This window comes from Mus musculus, chromosome 4, assembly GCF_000001635.26.
Source record: "Mus musculus strain C57BL/6J chromosome 4, GRCm38.p6 C57BL/6J".
NCBI classification, from domain to species: Eukaryota; Metazoa; Chordata; class Mammalia; order Rodentia; family Muridae; genus Mus; species Mus musculus.
This window is the reverse complement of record NC_000070.6, coordinates 70,387,078-70,410,810: the sequence shown is the minus strand read 5'-3', so window position 1 is coordinate 70,410,810 and position 23,733 is coordinate 70,387,078. Positions and strand designations below refer to the sequence as shown.

Below are 23,733 nucleotides of genomic sequence, written 5' to 3'. Positions count from 1 at the left end.
AATTATCTGAGTCTCAACTTAAGGCAGAGCCTTTTGGGTAGAAAGAGCCTAAGGAGCGATTTTGGAGTCATGAGTCTGGAACACCAAACAGATTGATACTCTGAGCTGTTCCACCTCCCGCTTAAATTAACTGATCCCGGCGGACTTTTACCCTCAACAAATATGGCGCTCGCCTTGGCTTCGGCCCGAATGCCCTCACCCACGAAACATGGCTACCGCTTCTTTTCTCCTAGTGTTGCACGCTGGAGTGCGCAGGTTCTGCCCTGAGTTAAGATGGCGTCCAGGCAAAGCTCTTCTTGCCCGGTTTCGGGTCGTTGCAGGGCGGCTTCACCGCGCGTGCCTGGGTGACCCCGCCTTGTTTCCGTAGGAAGAAGCGCCGGGAAAGATGGCGGCGGCTGCGGTTTGAATTCCAGCGGCGCCGCTTGACTGAGAACAAGAGCTGGGTTGGAGGGGGCGGGACCTGGGGAACCGAGCGCGCCGCGACTGCCGGGGAACCAGTGGCGCTGCCGCCGCCGACACCGGCGCCACCACTCTGCGTTCACGATGGACTCGGGGATGGAAGAGGAAGGCGCCCTGCCTGGGACCCTCAGCGGTTGCAGGTGTGGCCCTGGCTTTGGGATTCGTGGTACCTGGGTTGGGGTTCCCGTTGATGGCGACTCACTCCCTGGAGGCCTTCGGTTTGCTTGGGGATGGTCTCGGCTGCGCCCCGAGTGTGGTGGGACCTGGGTGTCCAGCCAGCACTACATTGGACTGTGTGTTGTGTGTTCTGGAGTACTTTGAGGACGATGTGTAGGCTAGGCAGGGGGGCTTTTTGAAAGAGTGTGAGGAGATGGGTCTAATTAGTAGGGGGTGGCTGGAACTGGACATCAGAGCACTTAGGTGGTTGATTCTTGTTTGGGGCTTTGCATTCATTATGGGGAGTGTAGTTGTTATTTTAGACTTTGTTTATGGGGTCACGGGACAAAGTTCTGTGGAGCCTTGGCTAGAGATGGACAAAATTTAATTAAAAAAACGGCCTATACCCTGACCACGTAGGTGACCTTGGTAAGTTGACTTCCCCACTGAAAAGTGTACTAACGCCGATGTGCACTCACCAAAAACGGGATGAGAATGAAAAGAAGCAATGGCTACCCAGCAGTTGTATTGGCTGACATTCAACCGTGGTGAAAAGGATGATGACTACCACTATTACAAGTTGTGGCTTCTCTTCAGATCCCCTGGGACCAGAAATTGGATTATTTGGGGCATTTAGAGCGGGCGGATGGCATGAGAACTAAACTAGGAGATCTGCTAATGCTCTCCTCCTTTCTCTCTCAGCCTTGACTGGACAGATGCTGCATTCATACCTGCTCATTCATCTCTTAATCTGCCCTAGGCCCTCCAGGTGCCTTGTCATCTTCAGGATGAAGTTCTCTACTGTGGCTTCCAAGTTTCTCTATAATTGGCTGCATCTGCCTCTCTAGCCTCCCCACCCCCCACCCCACCCCTTCCCAACCCTGTCTCTTCTCCAAGCCCTCTACCCTGTGCCTGACTGCCAAGCTCGGTCAGGAACGATCTTACTGAGTTGTTCCTTGTTCTCAGGCTTGGGTACCTGCTGTTTCTGCTGTGTCCCTTATTTACATCCAGGTTCCACTGCTAGGAGATCCACACTGACGGTCCCACCCTTGTCTGGGCTCTCTGTACTGGGCTCTCTAGCTCCCCTGACCTGTCTCTGTCCTAACGTGGTTGACAGTGACCAGCATAGAAATACAACCTAGGATGTATATTTAATTAAAAACTTAGTCGTGAACTGGGCATGGTAGCATATGCCTTTAATCCCAGCATTCAGGTGGATCCGAGACTTTAAGGCCAGCCTAATCTACAGAGAGTTCCTGGATAGGTAAGGCTATACAGAGAAACCCTGTCTGGAAAAACCAAACCAACAGTAACTTTCAAATAACATCATCATCAAAAGCTTTCTGGTAGTCACAATTTAAAAAAGAAAAGAAAAAGAAACAAGTGAAATTCCTTTCTTTGTGGTTGGTGCTGGAGGTTGATCCCAGGGCCTCTCACGCCTGTTCAGCTGGTGCCTTACCTGGACATAGCACCTTTGGAAGCAGGTGAATTAATCACATAGATTATTTAGTTTAATATTTCCATATGTGATTCTAGCAAACTCTATAGGAAAACTTGTTGATAAGGTATTTTTATCTTTTAACCTTTCATCTTTGGCATCTGGTATGAATTTTTACACCCAGATTGCTTCTCACTTTGGGCAAACTGCATTTCGACATATAGTTAGAGCAGAGTGGCATTTGTCAAAGCACTGAGTGAAAGGTGGTTCTATGAGGGGCTGCTTCTCTCCCACGGTTACACGTGGGACCCTGAAGCTCAGCCGAAACGAATGGTCTGGGGTCGATGATAAATCAGTACTTAAGTCCAAGCTTCCCGATTCCAAAGTCTGTTCTGCATTCTGACTAGTATGAACTAATGAAACGGAGTGTTCAAGGGGCTCGTGCAGAGCTTCTGGCATTGAACTGTCCCTTCAAGAGTGGCAGGACTATTCTGGGCCCAATGAGTCCTCATTAGGTGACCACAATAGGAGAGGATAGTTCCGATGATGAAAGCATCCCTTTTCGTTTTAATATACTGCTTTCTGAGCATCCTTCTCAGGGTAATTTGCAAGCCCCATGTGTATAGCCTAAACTGAGCCCAGTTTGTTCTTGAATTTTTGTTGCATTAGGTCAGAGTATACCTGACCCAAGTTTATCGAATATCAGGTTGCTCTAGCACATGGCCACTAAGTGCTTGCTGCTGTGTTAGCAGCAGACTGCAAGTACATGTTTAGCCTTTAGTGTAGTTTGATTTTTTTTACCATCATGGATGCCTGGAGAAACAGTCTGAAGAGAAGATGGGAGGGTGGAGTCAGATGAGGGTTTGATGGTTACTGAGAGAGAGAGCTTGGATCCAAGGGATTCTTGGGCTGTGAGAGTTCAGGAGAACCGTGATTCCTTAGTTAGCAAAGTACTTGCCTATTAAATGATGTGAGTTTGATCCTCAGATCCCACATAGAAACTGTTGGACATGGTGGTGCATGCTAGAGATGTTGAGATCGAGGAGAGCTGGGTCTGGCTAGTGAGCCAGCCCAGCCAAATCTGAGAAACCGAGGGCCCCGAAACAAGACAGAACAAAACAGCCAAGGCAGATGGCTCCTGAGGAGTGACTCTAGGTAAACCTCTCAGGTCCAGATGTGTGAACATCCTTGGATGTGTGCCCACACTCAAATGTGCCCCTGACCTGAACATGCAAATTCACACATACTTGAAGATGGAGTTTATTTGCCATAAAGCTTATCCATTCAATGTAAACTGCTGTATGTAAATTAGCTACTTACAGAGGTGTGCCAAGATCAGTATAATCCAACTTTAGAACATTTCTGTTACTTGAAAAGAAACCTTGTGCCCACCAGCCATCCTTCCCCATTTAATTGTCACCCTACCTCCAATTCAGCCCCCTTACTCACAAACACTACTTCTTATTCTGTAGATGTATCTATTCACATAGACCTTATAATGCACATTCTTTTTTGAGATCCGTGTTGCAGCATGTGTCAAAAGTTTTTCTCTTTTTGTCAAGTAATATTTCATTGTACCCATGTGCCACACTCTGTGCATGTTAATGGATGTTTCTGGCTTTTTGTCCACCATGAACATTGCTATGAACCTTTATTTGTATGTGAGTTTTGTGTGGACTTCAGTTCTCAGTGGTCTTTGGTTCCACTCAGGAGTAGAGCCGTTAGGCTGCATGGGAACTCTGCTTTTTATTCGGGGGACTGCCAAGCACAGTTCAAAAGATGGGGCACCATTTGTCTCTCACCAGGAATGTCCCTGAGGTTCTGGGTTTTTACACTTCACCAGCAGTTTTCATTGTTTGGCTTCTTTGACCCAGGCCATCCTTGCAGACGTGAGATGTCATTGTGGAATTGATTCTATACTGCTTGATGACAGTACATAACTTTTCATGTGCTCTTTAGTCATTCGTGTTTTCTTTGGTGACATGTCAGATTTTTTTTGCCCAGTTTTTAAAAATGTGAATTATTTCAGCTCCGCAATTTAATTTCTTAGTATCTGTCCTCGAGGCATCCTTGTACAAAATGAGACCAGTGTACAGATTTTCATACTGCGTGGGTTTTAAAAGAACAACTTGGAAACAGGTCGAATTCTTCTTAGCAGGGGATCGGGTGAATACACATCGACACACTGCTGGCTCTTGAAAGTCAGCTTCCTAGGTTACAGCAGAGCGTTTTAAACACAGGATAGAGCAGAGAAGGTTTCAGGCATTAAGGAATTCTTTTATGGATCATTGCCAGTAATGTTCAAAACTTACTGCTGCAGAATGCGTGGTAGCATTACAGTTGTGGACACAATAACAGACCAGTTTGTAGTCAAAAGAAAGGTGAGTGCAGAGTCTCTCATACAGTTTGATTGCATGGTTTGTGTATGTGGTGTGTGTGAGTGTGTGTGAGTGCGCACCTGAGTGTGTTCATCCATTTGTGTCCCCTCATGTATTTTCCTCTACTTACTGCGCCCCACCTTGACTGTTGGGGGGCCTTTTTAAATTTATGTTATTTTTTTTTCTTAATTACAGAAAGGAAGCATCATTTAAAAAGCACCCACTCAGAAAGTGGTGGTTGAACCTGATTTTAGTTTTTAAAATTCAGTTTAGAGAAAAAAAAATTCAGTTTAGAAAATGGAGTTTGTCCTATTAGTGATGCTTATGGGAGGACATAGAAAGTCACGACGAGCAAAGCATGTCCCCCTGCAAGTGATACCTGTTGTTGGTCCTTTGGAATCTTTTCTTGCTCTTAAGGATGTGTAGCTCCCCAAGCTTTTGACAAAGATGTAGATGACTTTATATGTGGGTTTTTGCTTTTCATGACTGAAGACATGTTCTACTTAGGTTTTATTTTTATAGCTGACCTACTTTAAGTGCTCGTTTTCTTTTCTTTTCTTTTCTTTTCTTTTTTTTTTTTTTTTTTGGTTTTTTGAGACAGGGTTTCTCTGTATAGCCCTGGCTGTCCTGAAACTCACTCTGTAGACCAGGCTGGCCTTGAACTCAGAAATCCACCTGCCTCTGCCTCCCAAGTGCTGGGATTAAAGGTGCCACCACGCCTGGCTAAGTGCTCATTTACTTGATGTTGGATTTCTGTATTTTCAGGTTTTTCTTGGTGTCCTGATCCTGAAGGTCTTGTTTCCCTTCAAAGTCGATTGGGCGTTTTCTGAGATACAGCATTTTTATGGAGTTAGAGGCAGTAATAGAAAGTTGCCCTGGAGTCATGCCGAGCTTCCTTTAAATCTTATCTTCAAATTGTCTTAGTCGGATTAACTATCGAGATGAAACATCATAACTAAGCAATCTGGGGAGGAAAGAACTTATTTAATTTACACTCTCAGGTAACAGTTCATCACTGAGGGAATTCAGGGCAGGCACTAGGAGGCAGGAACTGATGCAGAGGCCATGGAAGGGTGCTGCTCACTTGCTTCCCATGGCTTGCTCAGCCTGCTTTCTTATAGATTCCAGAACCACCTACAGTGGGGCTGGGTCTTCCCCCATCAGTCCCTAATTTTAAAACTTCCTTACAGCTGGATGTTATGGAGGCATTTTCTCATTTGACGTTCCCTCCTTTCAGAGAACTCTAGCTTGTGTCAAGCTGACATAAAAGTAGCTAGCACAGACGTAAAAGGCCTGGATTCTAGACTTGCTCTGTTACTTTATCTGACTTGCGGAGACACTAAAATTAAACAGGCCTCAGAGCCTTTCTTTAGAAAGTGCATGCACCTTCAGGGAGTTGGCTTTGGGAAGGAGCGTAAATATTTTATGACTTGTACAGCACTGCATGTGTGAGAGTGACAGTGATGTTCTGCACCCGTGTGTGAAGCAGCCTAATATGCCAGGCAGCTTGCTGGGCGCTCCATGCCTTTGTTTAAAAACAGAGACTGTTTCTCTGTGAAGTAGCTGGTACTCTGCTGGAGTGGAAGGCTGGGAGACGGGAACAGAGGCAAGCAGGACTTAAAACAAGACTGCAGGAGAGTGTCTCTTGTAGTTTAGATTTCTGTCCCTGTCCACAAATATTTACTGAAACCCCCTTAGACAATGACACCTTCTTAGATCAGTGACTTCTACATTTGTGATGTTCCCCAAAGTCAGCTTCTGTGCCTGTGTTAATTACTTTTCTATTGCTGTGATAAGAGACTATGACCGGGAGCTGGTGAGATGGCTCAGTGGTTAAGAGTGCCGACTGCTCTACCAAAGGTCCTGAGTTCAAATCCAAGCAACCATATGGTGGCTCACAACCATCTGTAACAAAACCTGATGCCCTCTTCTGGAGTGTCGGAAGACAGCTACAGTGTGCTTACATATAATAAATAAATAAATAAATAAATAAATAAATATGGTGGCTCACAACCATCTGTAACAAAACCTGATGCCCTCTTCTGGAGTGTCGGAAGACAGCTACAGTGTGCTTACATATAATAAATAAATAAATAAATAAATAAATAAATAAATCTTAAAAAAAAAAGAGACTATGACCAAAGCAACTTACAGAAAAAAAAAAACTTTATTTGGGGCTTACAGTTTGAGAAGGTTAGAGCTGTACCCATCACAGAGGGGAGCATGGCAACAGTCAGGCGGGCATGGCACTGGAGCAGTAGCTGAGATCTCATGTCTTAAGACAACTGTCACTGGACAGAGATAGGGAGACTAGGAATGACGTGAGTTGTTGAAGCCACAAAGCCTTCCCTAAGTGACATACCGTCAACAAGGTCACACTTGCTACTTCTTCCCAAGCAGTTTAGTAATTGGGGACCAAGAATTCAAATATATGAGCCTACTGAGGTCATTCTCATCCACACCAGCACAGTTTCTGATTTCCAGAAGTTTAACTTTGACTGTAATGACCAGTTGATGATGTCTAGGAGATAAAGTCAGGCTCAACCCAAGTGGTTGGTAACTGGCATAGTGCCTCCACTTAGTACATGCGTGTAGGATGACCAACTAAATGACTGTCCCCCATGCATGTCCCGCAGCTGCGAGAACTGGAAGGCAGTTCTAAAGCTCGAGCTCTCAGCTCCAAAGCCCGCATTTCCATGCTTCCTGTCTCCTGGGCAGCTCAGTGCCCTGTCCTTCTTAGCCATGGCCCAATGACCGTTTCATGAGGTCCAGGCTGTCTTACAGGTTCCTTTTGTTCAAGTGCTAGTTCACCTCTCATCCCACTGTGTTCTCTTCTAGTGGCCTTCACCCTGTTCTGCCAAGTGACCTGGATGTCATCAGTGACACTTCTGGCTTGGGAAATGGAGGTAAGTGTACACGCCAAGAAGTAGAGGGGAGCAGGCTGCGACCATGAGCATCTGTGACCTGATGTGCTGTGTACTGTCCTGGGGCCCAGAGCCTACCTGGCCTGACACACAGTGCATGCTCAGCATCTTGTACACATCGTGTGCTAATTGGCTCCCAACCATCTTCATGTTTAAACTGGATTGTGGGAGATTACAGTCTGGGTTTTCCATTCATCATTTTCATTCTGAAGTACGTGCTATTCCAAGAATTTGGGTAGTGCTAATAATCTTTGAGATATTTTCACTTGTGATTTATTTTTTCCTCTAAAGTCATGAGATATATGCAAAAAGAAGCTTTGGAGAAGACAGAAAGAAAGAGAAGGTTTATTTCTAGGAAATGCTATAACTTAATAGGCCATCCCTAGGTTTTCCTCTGGGTCCTGTTAATTTTTACTTGAAACAAAAAGTCTGATGAGCAGAAAATTGTGAGGCCTACCCTTAATTCAGCCCATGATGTACTTGCACTTCTTGCCAGACTCTGGCCAAGCATTAGGATTCAACATGGAATGGCAGCGCCTTCAGAGGAAGGACAGACAGACAAGAAGTTAGTCTGATAAGTCCTTTGATCCAGGTTAGGAACTGAGAAGAGTCAGGTGCTGAGAGAAGAATGGGAGAGTCAGGGAGTCAGCTGAGTGTTTCCCAAGAGACTGCTCGCTGGAGCAGAGACTTGGCACTGAGGTAGGGGAAGGACTGGATCAACGTCCTGACACCGGAGGCTGATCATCGGCTGAGGACAGAAAACAAACCCCTGTGCTCCTTAGACAGGCAGGCAAGGCTCTGCCCACTCTCTCTGCCCAGTTGGCATGTGCCTAGGGCCTTCTGTTCTCTTTTCTGCCTGCAGCTGCCTGCTGTGTTGAGACCTCAGCTCAAAGCGTACCACCTTGTTTGTCTCTCCCTGGTTACTTAGCATGCTCTCTCCTCTGAGCATTATATGTATGTATTCACTATTCTTACTCCTGTTGGCCTCTACTCAAGTATACAGAAACAAACAGGTTCTCACCCATCTGCACTCTTCCCATCCTGGCAAACACCAGGCTCTGGCTTAGCTTATCCCAGTTGTCCTCGCTGTTCCCATTGTTCCTCTCCTGAACTCCTTGGTGTCTGTTCTCAGAGAGGCAGCCAGAGGGAGCCCGAATCTGTTCACATTGCTCTCAGTCCCCCAAACAGCAATGCAGCAGTGAGCCGAGCCTGCAAGGCCAGCCTTCCTGCTTTACTGTTCTGGATCCCACATCACCTTTCAGCCTAGCACATGATCACCCAGTTGTTTGGTCTCTTTCCTCCCTCGAGAATGGATCTGTTTGTTTCTCAGTGTAGGCAGACCCAGAAACAGACCTTGGCAGGATGCAGCCTTTCAGTGCAGCTTTGTCAGGGAGCTCCGTCACTTGATACACACCAACCAGCATCCTGACATTTGTTTTCCTCTCTTTTGCCCACCTGCCTGGGAACCTGGTGCAGGCTCACTGTCTCCTTCACTGTTGTTTCCCAGAGGGCAGGCTTATGCTCTGTGCAGGGCAGGCGGATGGTAAATATTTAATGAATTAAAGAAGCTCTGGCGAGACTGGGTCCCAGCAAGGCCTGTGAGCAGTTGGGTTGGAGATTGCATGCTTTCGTAAGAAAAGTTTTCTTGGAACATAGGCTCTGTGTTTATGGTTCACTTTATGAGGCTGCTCTCCTGTGGCAGCAGAGGTTGTGTGGCCATGACTGATTTTAGGCTTTGTGTATAGCCTACAAAGCCTAGAAGAGTCATTGGTGTTTTATGAAAGAGTTTGGTAACTCTGCTGTCACGTCAGTCAGGCTGTCTGAGTTACTGACATGTGAGGAGGAGGAAGTATGTCAGGAGTGACATGCTTTGTCACATGTCCTGTGTAAGTTTTGGGTTCATCCCTTGACATACGTGGTTATATTGGGGCCAATGTAGGCTATTTGTCTATATTGAGAATAAAGTAATGTAATTTAGAGAGTTCTCTGGACTCACATCAGTAAAGACCACCAAGCAGGAAGTTGCCCGCAGGGGCATCGTGATTGCTGCTATGAGTTTGTCTTCTGGGCTCACAGCCCCAGTAGGAGTGCTGGGCAGCCTGCTTGTCTGATGATTTCCTTTGTGTCTTTTGCCTTTCTGTAGTGCTCCCAAGCATGTCAGAAGAAAAGGTTTCTCCCACCAGAGCCCGGAACATGAAGGACTTTGAAAACGTAAGTTAAGACAGCAAAGTCATCATCCCTTTCTAAGACGTCACCATGTAGCCAGGCCTGGGGGAGAGGTGTTCCTGGAGAACTGTTTGAGTCATGTCAGAGTCCGGGGCATGCCATATTGTGGGGCTTGATGGCTGAGCGCATTATCTGTGAGGCTTTTACATGCACCCACAACCAATCTTTCATGCAAGTTGTGGTAGGTTCTGCCTGGTATTTGGCTTGTTTCTGGTATATTGAAGATGAGAGTGTTGCCATACTGTGTATTGAAATGGAGCTGACAGTATCATAGGCACAGGTTAGATAAGCTCTCATTGGTCTTGGCTGCAACTCCTGAGATATTTTATATTGGCCCCATTTTACAAAGGGGCTGTCAAATTGGGGGACACTGATTTATGGTCATATGCTAAATACGTAAAAGACAGGGCTGGGATTCAAATTCACTTTTTAGAAATGGATAGTTTTGTTTGTTTTGAGACAAGGTTTCTCTGTGTAGCCCTTGCTGCCTGGAACAAGCTGTGTTGATTAGGCTGGCGTCAAACTCTGGAGATCGGCCTGCTTTTGCCTCCTACGTGCTGGGATTAAAGGTGTGAGCCACAACCACCTGTCGGAAGATGAATATTCTTTTAAGATTTATCTTAATTAATTTTTTCAGTGTGTGGTATGTGCATGTGTGTATGCATATGAATGTGCAGGTGTGTATGTCTGTGTAGGTATATGTAATGGCCAGAGAAAGATGGCAAGCGTTTTCCCCTGTCACTGACTGCCTTATTCCCTTGAGACAGGATCGCTCAGTGAACCAGAAGCTTGCGTTTCCAGCTAGGCTGGCTGGTTAGCAGCTGTCTAGCAAGACCCCAGGATCTGTCAATATTGATAATGCAATGATTTAGAGCATCTCTGTCCCTCCCAGTGCTAAGCTTACAGACATGCATAGCCCTGCCAAGTTTTGTTTAGTTTTAAGTTCCAAAGTTGATTTTAATAGAGGGATTTACAATACCTGTATCCAAGTTCCTATATTAAGGTAGGCTTTTACCCACTAAAACCTTGTTCAGACATTATAGTACTCACACAACAATGGTTTTCATTAATGACTTTAAAAAAATTTCCATTCCCCATTTTGGCTGGCTGGCTGGCTTTCTTTCTTCCCTCCCTCCCTTGCTTCTTACTGATTATTTGGGAAATTTACATCATGAGAGCACAACCACTTCCCAGTCCTCCCAGTACTGCACCCCCACTTGTGAAACTCCCTCTTCCCCCCAGACGAAAGAAGAAAGAAAAGCCACAAGCAAGCAGGTTCAGTTTGTGTTGCCCATATAGTCACTGGAGCATGAGCAAACCCTTAGTGGCCTGCCCCTCAAAGAAAACTGAGTCCCTCTCCACTGCACTCCCAACAGATGGATGGATGTCTCCATAGAGCAGGTATGGAGAGCTACACTTCAGCATCCTCATCCCGATTTCTAAAGAGTTCTCTTCAGTCCTACTCAGTCTCTTTAAGCGGGTGCTAGGGTTTGAATTTAGGTCCTGATGCAATAGCATCATGGCCACATAGTAAAGTTGCCCCCCCTCCCCCGAGTTCACTCAAGCATTGTAGCTCTGTTGTGTTGCCCCTCCCCTTTCATTTTGCCAAATTTGTGGCTGGTGAGTCGAGTGTGGGTAGCCTGTACCCAGTGTTGTGTTGTAATTGTCAGAGAATGGACTTCTGGTGACAGATCTGACTTTGAAGTGCAAGCATTGTGCCTTTCATTTGTTAGCAGAGCGGCCTTGTTGTCAAGTAACAGGAGAGTAAGGTTATTTTCCCAATTCCAATTCTCTTTAACAAGTTACCTGCTCAGCACTCTCATTTATCATGAGAAGAATTAGACCCTTCTTCATCTGTAACCAAATGAAATCCACACTGTGGAAGGCACAGGAGATATTTATCAGAGAGAAGATGGAGGACACAGAGGGAAGGACGCCTACAATTATGCCTCTCTCTCCCCAGTTGTCTTTGCAGAACAGAGTGCTGCTGTCTCTGGATTTAATTTAGAATACTCATTACTGCTAATAGTTATCTGCAAACCACCAGTGACCAATTGAAGAAATGACTTGTCAGATCTTTAATGGAAACAAGTAATTTTTGAGCTTTGAGTTGTTATAATTTCAGCTGTACATGCGCTGTTATGCTGTGGGGTCTGGGGCCTGAACTGAATGAGATTTGATTGTTCCACATCATGTATAATTAAAATATGCTCTCCTGTTAAATGCTTGTTCCTGTTTGATCATACGAGTAATAATAGCCGCTGTTTATTAGGCTCTGAGCTGGACACTTTAAGTTTGAAACTTCATAGATGTAGATGTTTCCTTAATATTAAAGCAGCTTTGTAAGATCAAGAGTTATTATGCGTTGTCAAAGAACACAGTTTTAAATTGCATTACCAGACTAGGAAATTTTACAGCATTGTTGTGGGAAATATAAAAAAGATCTGGCACGTTCCCGCGCTTGAGTCCAGCAACTCTCTGCCCCAGCAGCCCATGCACTGCCGGGCAATGGCCGACCTGTTTTTGTCTCATGGAGACTCTGACTCAGAACTCCACTGTCCCTCCACCCAGGTGGCTAGGTTCCCACTGGCGGGTCGTTACCATGCCAGCCCCATGTTTCAAAGCCCCCCACGGCCTTTGTGGTGCACATCAGGCAAACCCACGCTTTTCCGAAGTACCTTTCTCTCTGGAATCCAATCGAATCTTAGTGAGAAGAAAAATACCACACAAACTTAGCTCAGAAACAATGGTAACTCAATCTCTAGGTGCAACAACTAAAACCTAATCTTGTAAGCCTTATTAAATCTGATTTCTCTGGTGGCGAATCCTGACGGATCCCCCATGATAAGGGGAAACTCTAGCAGCTACATCTTGCCCTTCTGCTATTCCACTCCAAAAGGCCCCTAACATTCTCTTCCTCTTTTCAACCCAGAAGTCCCGCCTACTTGCCCAGTGATTGGCTCCTTTACTCATTAGGGGATTGATTCACAAGAGTCACCTGAGTATGTGATTCACTCCTTGTCTGCAGCCCCTCCCCGGAGAGAGCAGAATTAGCAGCAAATTACAAACTGTAAGAGGCCCTTCTTCTACAGGTTGTATAGTTTTGATTCACATTTGCCTTTTCAACTCTAAGGATTTCTGAATCCTACTCTGTCCAAGATTTATAAGAGATGCTAAGGCTTGGGCACAGTGATGAGGCATAGGTAATCTCAGAGGACCTTTCTAGTGACCACAATTTCTCTGGATAGGCTGTATGTTGATCCCCTTTTGCTGGTGACTTTTGGCTAGCTGCTTAACCTCCCTGTGTGTCTCTCCTTCCTTCCTTCCTTCCTTTCTTCCTTCCTTCCTTCCTTTTTTAGATTTATTTATTTATTTATTATATTTAAGTACACTGTAGCTGTCTTCAGACACTCGAGAAGAGAGAGTCAGATCTCGTTAAGGATGGTTGTGAGCCATCATGTGGCTGCTGGGATTTGAACTCAGGACCTTTGGAAGGGCAGTCAGTGCTCTTAACCACTAAGCCATTTCTCCAGCCCCCTGTCCCCTCCTTTCTGATGGGCTGTTAGGAGGATGAAGCCTCTGTCCTAGTGTCAAGTACACCCATGTGTCACTTGTCCCTTCTTCCCCTTACTCTCCTATTGTCCTGTTTCTCAGCTCTGCTGTGTGATTGAAGTTTCCCTTGCTCAGACTGTTCTTGATAGCCGAAATCTCATTTTTCTTGAAGGTGAGGGAGAGCTTTCTATGCCAATATGTTTTGGATTTATGTTTTTTCTTTATGACTGTGGTCCTTTGGCTGCTGTTAGGTTTTTATGGCATTAATATTTTTTATTGTAGCATTTTTGAGAGCAAATTCTGCAGCTGAAATTGAAATGACCACACTGTTCTCACTGTCTCCCTTTCAGGTCTTTATAAGTCACTGAAATTTTTCATTTGGCCTGAGCTACAATTTTTGGCTCAGGCCTTCTGAGCTTCCTGGGAGATGCTTATAGGAAAAGAACTTGGCATCTAAAGTGGGTTTTAAAGGGACATGAATATTAAAGGGAGGCAGAATTCGTTTGAGTTAAAGGGGAAACTCCTGCTTTTCCTGTTTTAGTCTCGGGTGACTACTGTGTGGACACCAGCAGTTGCATTTAACAAGTTTAAGTTTAGTAAGACATTAATCACCTTGTGGTTTTACCCAGAGTTCATCTGTTCAATAAATGGTTTCACATGGCCAAGCCAGGCTGTCTCCCAGGGGCTGGGGAATCTTCAGTGGGTTCTTCCTAGGTGCTCTGGACCAAATGGGGTTCGGTGAAGGAGGCATTTTGTGAAGGCCTGTGTTTATCTGCTGGCACCTGGGCTAGACACGGACATCCGTCTCTTTAAGAAAATGAAGGCAGGCGGTCAGATTTGAGTGTCTAATGTGATTGGCAAGCAGGCTCATATCGGGGAATTTGCTCAGTAACACCTGTGGTGTGGGTCATTTGCCACTTGAGAGCAGCCCCCTTTTCCTCTACCTCATGCCTACAGCCCTGTAGCTTTAAGAATTGCTATGTGATCAGCATGGACTTGAAGGTGATGAAAACTGGGTTTTACGTATGACTTGGCAACTTACTAATTAGTGGCCGTGTATGGGTGATGTCTAGCTCCTCCTGTGAGAGTGAAGCTAGTAGAGTCTTTCAGAGTTCCTTAGCAGCTTTTGAGACTTGGTATAGAGAGAACACGCCTTGAAGTCTGGTCTGTGAAGAATACACAGCAAGGCTAAAGCCTGCCCTGTGCTGAAGGTCTCTAGCCACTGCCCCTAGTTCTGCCTCTCAGTCAGTCTGGGCTTTCTGCTGATCTTTTTCTGTTTCCTTGACCTTGGGATACATTTTCTAAGTTCTTCCTGTCGTTCACAATGTCATATCCAGTGTGGTCAGTCGGTCGCTCCCTGTCACTTGGTGCTCACCGTGTTTCTGTCTCTGAGACACGAAGTGCTTCATACATAGACTGCCCTTCTCCACCACACCCAGCTTCTTCCTGGATGAGGACCTTCCTGGATACCCCAGTTCGGCCAGGGACACTGTGTCTCCCTTTCCTTGGCTGTCTGGACCTTCATGTCTTATTTTTAATTTGACCTGGTTAGAAAAGCTGTCTATCCCTAATGCATTATTAGTAGTTGTCTAGCAATCACTCAGCACCCTATCTTTTCAGTCAGGCTCTTACAACTGCTTGTCATTCAGTATGTATTTGTATACTTGCTTAACCCGTGTCACTGTTGGTACTCAGCACTGAACCTAATGAAATAGTGGACTTGTAACAAGTACATGTTAATTGAATGAGTTACTGCATGACATACTGAACCGATAGGTTTTGATTGCTTCCTCTGTAAAATGGAAACCATAATTATCTCGTAAGCTTGTGGTGAGGACAACATGTGGCATATTGGGCCTTCAAGAAAGAGGTTGCTCTATGGTAGTTGTTAATAAATGAATGCAGACAAGGCAGTGAGAGAGATAGATGACAATAGGATGGGGCATGCACAACCGGAGTCACAGGAGGTTAAGAGTGGGAGGGAGCCCAGGGGAGAGTCTGGGGTGAGGCAGAGGAACAAGAGTTGGGGGGGCGGTGCAGACAGGTAGTAGTGGTAAACCCACAGTGGGAGGATAACGGTCACAGCCACTCTCTGTGGAGTTACCTGGATGACATGGGGCTTTGCAGTATCTGAGAGTCAAGTTTGGCTTTTGAGTGCTAATTGTTGGGCACAGGACTTTGTGGAGTGACATAGCCCGGATTGAGCCTTCTGAGTACCCATACTTCTGCATGTCCTGGCCATGCCCTCCAAAAACCTGGCCAGATGGTTGGCTGGGCAGTGTAAATTTTTACAATCTTTTTGAAGGCCATTTGGAAAGAGATTTTGATAGTAATAAAAATAAAATTGCTCTTGAGCCCAATAATCCATTTTGGGGAAATTTATCCTAAACAACCAACCCACTGGCAGGGAAAGGAAAAAAATCACTGTTCATGAAGGTATTTGTTGCCACATTGTGTGTAATTGTGAAAAATTGGGAACAAGGGAAATTATATTTTACATTTGTCGTCTCCTTGACTCTTTGGAGCAGGCTTGTTTTGAGGCTGTTTCCTAAATGAGGACATGGAGGTTGCAAAGATGAAATGACTTGCCTGTGAGCCTGGTTTGAATTTAGACCTTACCTCTCAGGTTGTGAAGCCTGTACACTTTTTACCACAGCACAATGAATGAACAAACACTTGTAGAGTAAAGCTGAGAGCAATTGACTCTTACTCATGTCAGTGAGACTTAATGTAGTTTTTGTGTGTGTGCATGAGTGTGCTTGTGTGCGTGGAGAGGTGGAAGGTCAACATACAATGTCATTTGCAGTCTCCACCTTCTGCTTTGAAAGAGAAGTCTCTCACTTAACTTGCAGCTTACCGATTCAGCTAGCAAGTGCCAGGAACTATGCAGCCTTTACCTTCTTAGTGCTAGGATTATTGGCTTACACTGGCACCCCTGACTATTGAAAATGGATGCTGGCCTCAGACTGGATCTTTCCATTTGTATGACAAGCAAGCATTTTGCTGACTGAGTTATCTCCCCAGTCATAGTTCAGTCACTTTTTAAAAATTAATTAATTAACTTTTTATTCTTTATTTTTTATTGGACTTTTTATTTATTTACATTTAAAATGTTATTCCCCTCTCCCAGTCTCCCCTCTGAAAATCCCCTATACCACTCACCCGGCTTCCCTTCTATTCCATCTACCCTCCCACTCCCACCTCACTGCCCTGGCATTCCCCTACTCTGGGGCATCGAGCCATACAGGACCAAGGGCCTCTCCTCCCATTGGTGCTAGATAAGGCCATCCTCTGCTACATATGCAGCTGGAGCCATGGGTCCCTCCATGTATACTCTGGTTGGTGGTTTAGTCCCTGGGAGCTCTGAGGGAAAGCCCAACAGAGGGGAGGGAGAACCTGTAGAGACCATAGCTACAGGTTAAGCAAAGCCCCAGATGGGGGATGGGGCCACCCACTCATCTCCAAATTTTTATCTCAGAATTGCTCCTGTCTAAAGGAAATATAGGGACAAAGTGTGGGGCAGAGACTGAAGGAAAGGCCATACAGAGACTGCCCCACCTGGGGATCCGTCCTATACACACACACCAAACCTAGACACTATGGTGGATGCCAAGCAGTGCTTGCTGACAGGAGCCTGATATGGCTGTCTCCAAACAGGCTCTACCAGAGCCTGCCAAATAGAGGTGCAGATGCTTGAAGCCAACCATTGGACTGAGCATGGGGACCACAATGGAGGAGTTAGGGAAAGGTCTGAAGGAGCTGAAGGGGTTTGCAACCCTGTAGGGAGACATATATATATATTTTTTTTTCTTTTGATTGGATATTTTCTTTATTTACACTTCAAATGTTTTCCCCTTTCCAGGTCTCCCCTTCAGAAACCCCCTTTCCCATCCTCCCTCCCCCTGCCTCTGTGAGGGTGCTCATCCACCCACCCACTCCTGTCCTCCCACCCTGGCATTCCCCTACACTGAAGACCCTCAGCCCCAAGGGCCACTCCTCCCACTGATGTCCAACAAGCACTTCCTGGCATCCACAATAGCGTCCGGGTTTGGTGTCTGTATATAGGGTGGATCCCTAGTGGGCCAGTCTCTGGATGGCCTTTCCTTCAGTCTCTGCTCCACACTTTTTTTCCCATACTTCCTCCTGTAAGTATTTCGTTCACTCTTCTAAAAAGCACTGAAGCATCCACACTTTGGTCTTCCTTCTTCTTAGGCTTCATATGGTCTGTGAATTGAATCTTGGGTATTCCAAACTTTTGGGCTAATATCTACTGTGTTTGTTCCTGTGTGACTGAGTCACCTCACTCAGGATGATATTCTCAAGTTCCATCCATTTGCCTGCGAATTTCATGAAATCATTGTTTTTAATAGCTGAGTAGTACTCCATTTGTGTAAATGTACCACATTTTCTGTATCCATTCCTCTGTTGAGGGGCATCTGGGTTCTTTCCAGCTTCTGGCTATTATAAATAAGGCTGCTATGAACATAGTGGAGCATGTGTCCTTATTACCAGTTGGAACATCTTCTGGGTATTGCTGGATCTTCTGGTAGTACTATGTCCAATTTTCTGAGGAACCACTAGACTGATTTCCAGAGTGGTTGTGCCAGCTTTCAATCCCACCAGCAATGGAGGAGTGTTCCTGTTTCTCCACATCCTTGCCAGCATCTGCTGTCACCTGAATTTTTCATTTTAGCCATTCTAGCTGGTGTGACTGGGGAGTGGAACTAAACAGAGAATTCTCAGCTGAGGACACTCAAGGACTGAGAAAAACCTAAAGAAATGTTCAGCATCCTTAGTCATTAGGGAAATGCAAATCAAAACAACCCTGAGATTTCACCTCACACCAGTCAGCATGGCTAACATAGTTCAGTCTTTAAAAGTGATAATTAGCATACATGTAGGGGCCAGACATACATGTAGGCAAAAATACCTATATACAGTCGTAAATAAAGTGATAATGGTATTTAGCTCTGCAGCAACACGAGGCATACCTAAGGTGTACTGTTATGTGATAGGAGTCGAGTGTACAGACTCACCTATGCTGTGATGCTGTCAGTGTTGGTTTCTGAGTAGAGGCAGAGAACTGACTGCCAAAGTGCTTGTGCTCTGTATGTTATCCAGTTGTTTTATCCCGCTTCTCATTTAGATTTAATTTGACTTAACTTATGTTTGTGTATGTATGTGTCTATGTGTAGGGATATGAACATGTGTGCCTGTGCCTAGAGAGGCCCGAGGTAGGAGATCCCTCCTGAGTTGGAGTTACAGATAGCTGTGAGTTGTCTGATTTGGGTGCTGGGAATCAAACACGGGTCTTTTGGAAGAACAGTGCCCTTAACCACTGAGCAATCTTTTCAGCCCTCAATTTTTGTTTTGATTTGTTTTCCCCTCTGTAGTCCCACAGCTGGTCTTGGACTCAGGATGTTGCCCAGGCTGGCTTTTAACTCACTGTGCTCATCTAGCGTCAGATGTCCACGGACTGGGACTGTTGGCGTGAGCTACCATACTCGGCTAGAATCCAGCTTTAAAATGATATTACTGCTGCAGTTTTGTTTGTGAATAAATAGCATTTGCCTAGGAAAGTGTTCTTGATGGTTTGAAGACTCCAGGGAGCGTATTGGCGTCGGAAGCAAATTCCAAAGCATCCCCCTCATTTCACTAACTCATTTGGCTGCTGTTGGCAGAACATTCTTATACACACTATTGCTCACCAGAGATGAAGTGTGGGAGGCAAGAGTGCATGGGCTTCGTTATGTCTTGGTGAGGTATGACAGTATTTGTACATGCAAAGAGGGTAAAAAAAAACGGATGTTAAACCTAAAGCTGTGCTTATGGAGGGCTGCAGTGAGAAATGACTCCTTTAAAAGCCCTGCACTGTTTACCGATTGCTAAGTGCTAGACTCTGCCAGGTGCTTAGCTCATTTAGTTGTCACAACATCCCTTCAAGGTAATTGATTTTTATCCTCATTTTATAGATGAGCCAACAGTGATTCAAAGATGTTAAAAAATCTTCCCAAGGTCAGAGGAGTCAGAAGCAGCAGCAGAGTGCGTTTCTGTGACCCGGGAGCCCTTGTCTTGGAAGAATGACATTTTAGAGTGAGCCTTTGCTTGGGAGGCCTGGCAGGCCAGAGGAGGAGATACTTTGGTTAGGTTTCTGCTGAGATGGGCCTCGTTGTTGTTATTGTCCTACTTGTCATCCTTGTTGTCTTCGTCGTCTTCGTCATCGTCCTCTTCCTCCTCGTCCTTCTCTTCCTCCTCTTCCATCATCATCTCTGTGCAGTTGGCTTTTGTTTTTCTTTTCCTTTGGGTGGATCTTGCAGTCAGCCAAGGCTTTTGATGGAGAGTGGGAGCAGGAGGGAGCCAGTGTCTCCCAGAGGCATATCTTGCAAATGGGAGCCTCTCATTTCAGATGATTGCAGTTCCCAGCAATGTGAGCTGAAGGCTTCCAAGAGCTGGAACGCCGCAGACGCAGCCCTGGTGTTAGATTACTTTTGAGCACTGTTTCTAAGTCATATTTGGTGGGTTTTATACTTTGGAGTGTTTATTCCTCTTGCGTAGTAAGCAGTTTTCAGTTCTTCCACATCCAGGTTTTATTTTTCCTCCTTGAATTTGTTTATCATAGAGGGGGAAATATGTGCAAGGAAAACATTAATGCAGTTTGAATTCTTTCCTATAAAAATCTCTCTCTCCCTCTGTCTGTATATGTGATGCATGCATGTTTGAGAGCAAGAGTGCATATATTATGCATATGTGCAAGTGTGCTTGTGCAAGTGTATGTGTCTGTGAGTGTTCATGACTATGAGCATGTGTGCACCATGTTTTGTGTGTATGTGAGAGTCAGAGGCAACCTAAGTGTTGGTCCTTGCCTTGCTTCTTTATCTTGTTGTTGGTTTCTGTTTTTATTTTTCACTGTTTGTGCCAGACTGCCTGGTCTGGGAGCTTCTTTGGCCTCTTCTGTTTCCATGTCCTATCTCAATCATAGGGGTGCCTGCATTGTAGATGGGTGCTACTGCATCTGAATTTACATGAATTCTGGGGATCCAACGTCAGGTCTGTAAGCTTCTCTGGCAAACATTTTTACTCATTGAGCCATCTCCCAGCTCCTAGTGTAGTTGAAATTCCTACACTTATTGTGAGTACTGTTGTAAATATTGTGACTCATTTCTTTTAATCCTTCTACTGGCCCATTTTTAGAGGTGGAAGACCTGAGGCACAAAAGCTGAGTAAAGGTTTGTTTATTAATTTATCCATTTGCTTAAATGTTGAGTGTCTACTTGTTCTTGACAAAGTGCTTAAATCTGAAGACTTGATGAAGACTTAGGTCCTGGTCCACAGAAGTGGATTGCGTGTACATAATGGCCATGAAGAAGAAACATGTGAATAAGTAAGATGGATGTAGACTGTGAAGAGGTCACCTTGTGGCAGAACGTGGTTTGGCAGCTGGTCAGATGAGGCCACTTGAGGTCTTATCGTTTGACCATGATGCTGAAGCTCAGGTGGAAAGGATGAGATGGAGGCTGCAGAACTGCAGCAGGAAGAGCTCTGAGGGTTGAGGTCCAGAAAGGAGGCCAGTGAGGCTGGGCCATTGTGAACAGGGCAGATGATGACCCCAGATTTGTCATGAGCCAGATCATATAGCGCTTTGGGACATATTTGAATGTAAGTATGATGGGAAATCCAAACACCACCACCACCACCACCACCACCACCACCAGAACAATGAAGGGTTTGGGCAGAAGCGTGGCCATGAGCAGATCTTTCTAACTGAAGACATTTATGTCTTTCCTTGACACAAGTATCCACCCAGTGTTCCTCTTATGTTCAGACAAATATGCATGAGCTGTTTTCTCTCCTGATGGTAAGGTGGGTGACCAGTGGGGTCAGTGCAGTGTTGCTCTGATGAGGAGAGCAGAGGGTGTATGGAAGCATCACAAGAGTTATCAGTCCAGCCAGAGAAAACTTGAGGGAAGTGAAGCTAGACAGAGAATCTGGCCAGCTGGCTGGAAAGATGGTGTTGTGTTGAATTTTATCCATTTGGGTCTTTTTTGACATTTGCATGACCTTATGAAGGCATATTTGCTTTTCCCTCATGCTTTTTAAAAAACACTTCTTTATAAATAGGACAAGTATTCTTTCAAGTGTTGTTAAGAATTTTAGTTTTATGTACAATGTGAGCATTCTAAGCAACTGCCATAAATATTTTATTGTAGCTGAGTAATAGAATAAGGTTTCTCTTTATAGGAAGCATCTGGCACGATAGACTTTTGCTTGAATAAATGTTTTACGTGCTGTTTTCTTAAAACATTTAAAAGGAGCTTTAATGAACCTTCCAATTGTATGCTCTTCTTGTTAGCCACAGAATTGAAGCCTTAAGTGTTATTAACAAGAGGGCAAGGGTAGAAAGCTTAAAAACTATATAGAATATGCTTTTTATTTATCCAATCCTAAAACTATATTTGTTAGGAAGAATAGTTTACGTGGGGTATGGAAATTGTTCAGTGTTGATGGTCATGAGAACCAGAGTTTGCACCTATATAACTCGGTGTCTTGCACATGCCTGTAACGCAGGCTTTAAGGTGAGCAGAAATAGGAGCATCATTGGGGCTTGCTGGCTTTTGTTCTATCTGAATCCAGGTTTAGGGAGAGAAATATATATGGAGACCTCTTCTGGTCTCCATGCACATGCATGCACAGGGACATGTACATGTATACACATGTAGTACTCTATACAGACACTATTCACATAAATAGATCTTTTAAGAAAGAATCGTATATGACATTAGTTATTTTTAAATTGCTGAACAAGAAGCCTGATGACTATGTATATGTGAAGATGTGCTATAAAGTCCATGTGTAGCCGTTCCTCTTCCTATTTTAACCACATTTCAGTTGCCTTACGTTAACTGTCCTGGCTTTTTTTTTTTTTTTGAGATAGTGTTTTTTTTTCAGTGTAGCCCTGGCTGGCCTAGAATTCACTGTATAGACTAGACCTACCTTATTGAACTTCATTGAAATATAATTTGTATAAAATAAATTTGACCCCTTTTTAAGTGTTAGATGAATTTTGACTTGTATATTCCTGAAACTAATACTGATAACTAAGATATAGATGATTTTATATATATATATATATATATATATATATATATATTTTTAATGTTCATGTATGTTTCTAAGTGTACAGTTCTAAGCTTTAGTAACCATCAGCACAATTAGCATGTATAACAGTTCCATAGTTAAAAAAAAAATCCCCTGTGTTGTCTTTGTGGTCAAGCACTCTCTCTGCCACAAACCTCTGACAACCAGTGTTCTGTTTTCTCCATCCCTATAATTTTGCTTTTCCTGGAATATCACATACATGGAAACATGTATTAATGTAATGTTTGGGAAAGGCTTCTTTCTGGCATCCTTGAAAGCCACTCATGGTCTGCGTACCAAAGCTGCTGATGCTGTTTCAGGTTATTGGTGTAACTGTTTGTCCATTAGGGTTTTGAAAGACAACTGATGTCTTCCCAGCTTTTGATGCTTAAAAATAAAGGTCCAGTAACTCTTTGTATCCAGGTTTTGTTGGGAGCATAGGTTTTCATTTCTTTAGAATGAATAGGCATGAAAGCAGTCATTGGCAAAGGTAGGTTTTGGTCAGAAACTGCCAAACTTAATTGGTAGGGCTGTTGCATTTTGTATCCCACAAATAGTGACAATTCTGCTGCTTCTCATTTCTGTCTGCATTTGCTGTTGTCAATTAAAAAATAGTTTTAGCCCTTGTAATAGACGCGTTTCACATTATAGTTTTATTTTGTATTTCCCTAATAGCTAAGGATGCTGAAATGTTTTTTGTGCCTATTTGCCATCTGCATATCTTCTGCTGTGAACTTTCTGCTCAAATCTTATGTCGTTTTTTTCCTCCAAGAAAAATTGGGTTTTGTTTTTTTCTTACAATTACATTTGGAGAACCATTATGTATTCTGGATATAATTCCTATGTAGATACGTGATATGCAAATATTTTCTCCCAGAGTCAGCTTGTCTTTTCATTCTCTGAGCACTGCTTTTCAGAGCAAGGATTAAATTTTCATGAAGCCCAATTTATTGATTTTTTTTTCTGTTATGGATTATGCCTTCAGTGTTTTATCTGAAGAATTGTTTTCCTTGTTCTAGAGCCTAACAATTTTCTTTTATGTCTTTTTCCAAAAAAAAAAAAAAAAGAAAAAAAAACACATTGTTTTATATGTTATAGTTACATTTGTGGGCTAACTTAAATCAACTCCTGTTTAAGGTGTAATTTAGGTCAAGGTGAGTTTTTTCATAAAAGGATATTCAGTTCTTACACACTTCGTTGAAAGGAGCATTATCCTTCCTCCTTTTCACACGTTCATTCATCTATCTATCTATCTATCTATCTATCATTTATCTACCTACCCTCCTCTCCTCTCCTCTCCTCTCCTCTCCTCTCCTCTCCTCTCCTCTCCTCTCCTCTCTCCCTCTCTCCCTCTCTCCCTCTCTCCCTCTCTCTCTCTCTCTCTCTCTCTCTCTCTCCCTCTCTCTCTCTCTCTCTCTCTCTCTCTCTCTCTCTGTTGTATGTGCATGGGCAGTGTGCACCACAG

General features: G+C 44.2%; 1 protein-coding gene across 2 annotated transcripts in view; it reads left to right on the top strand.

Moving 5' to 3' along the window:
- Positions 1-375: 375 nt before the first annotated feature.
- Cdk5rap2 (CDK5 regulatory subunit associated protein 2) overlaps positions 376-23,733 on the top strand; it is a 193,581-nt gene continuing 170,223 nt past the window's right edge. For both annotated transcript variants that reach the window (NM_001313762.1, NM_145990.4), the window contains exons 1-3: positions 376-599; positions 7,270-7,337; positions 9,499-9,566. Coding sequence is in view for 1 of the 2 variants with exons in the window: in NM_145990.4 (NP_666102.2) it covers positions 544-599; positions 7,270-7,337; positions 9,499-9,566 (192 nt within the window). In the remaining variant the exon portion in view is untranslated. The remainder of the gene's footprint in view (positions 600-7,269; positions 7,338-9,498; positions 9,567-23,733) is intronic.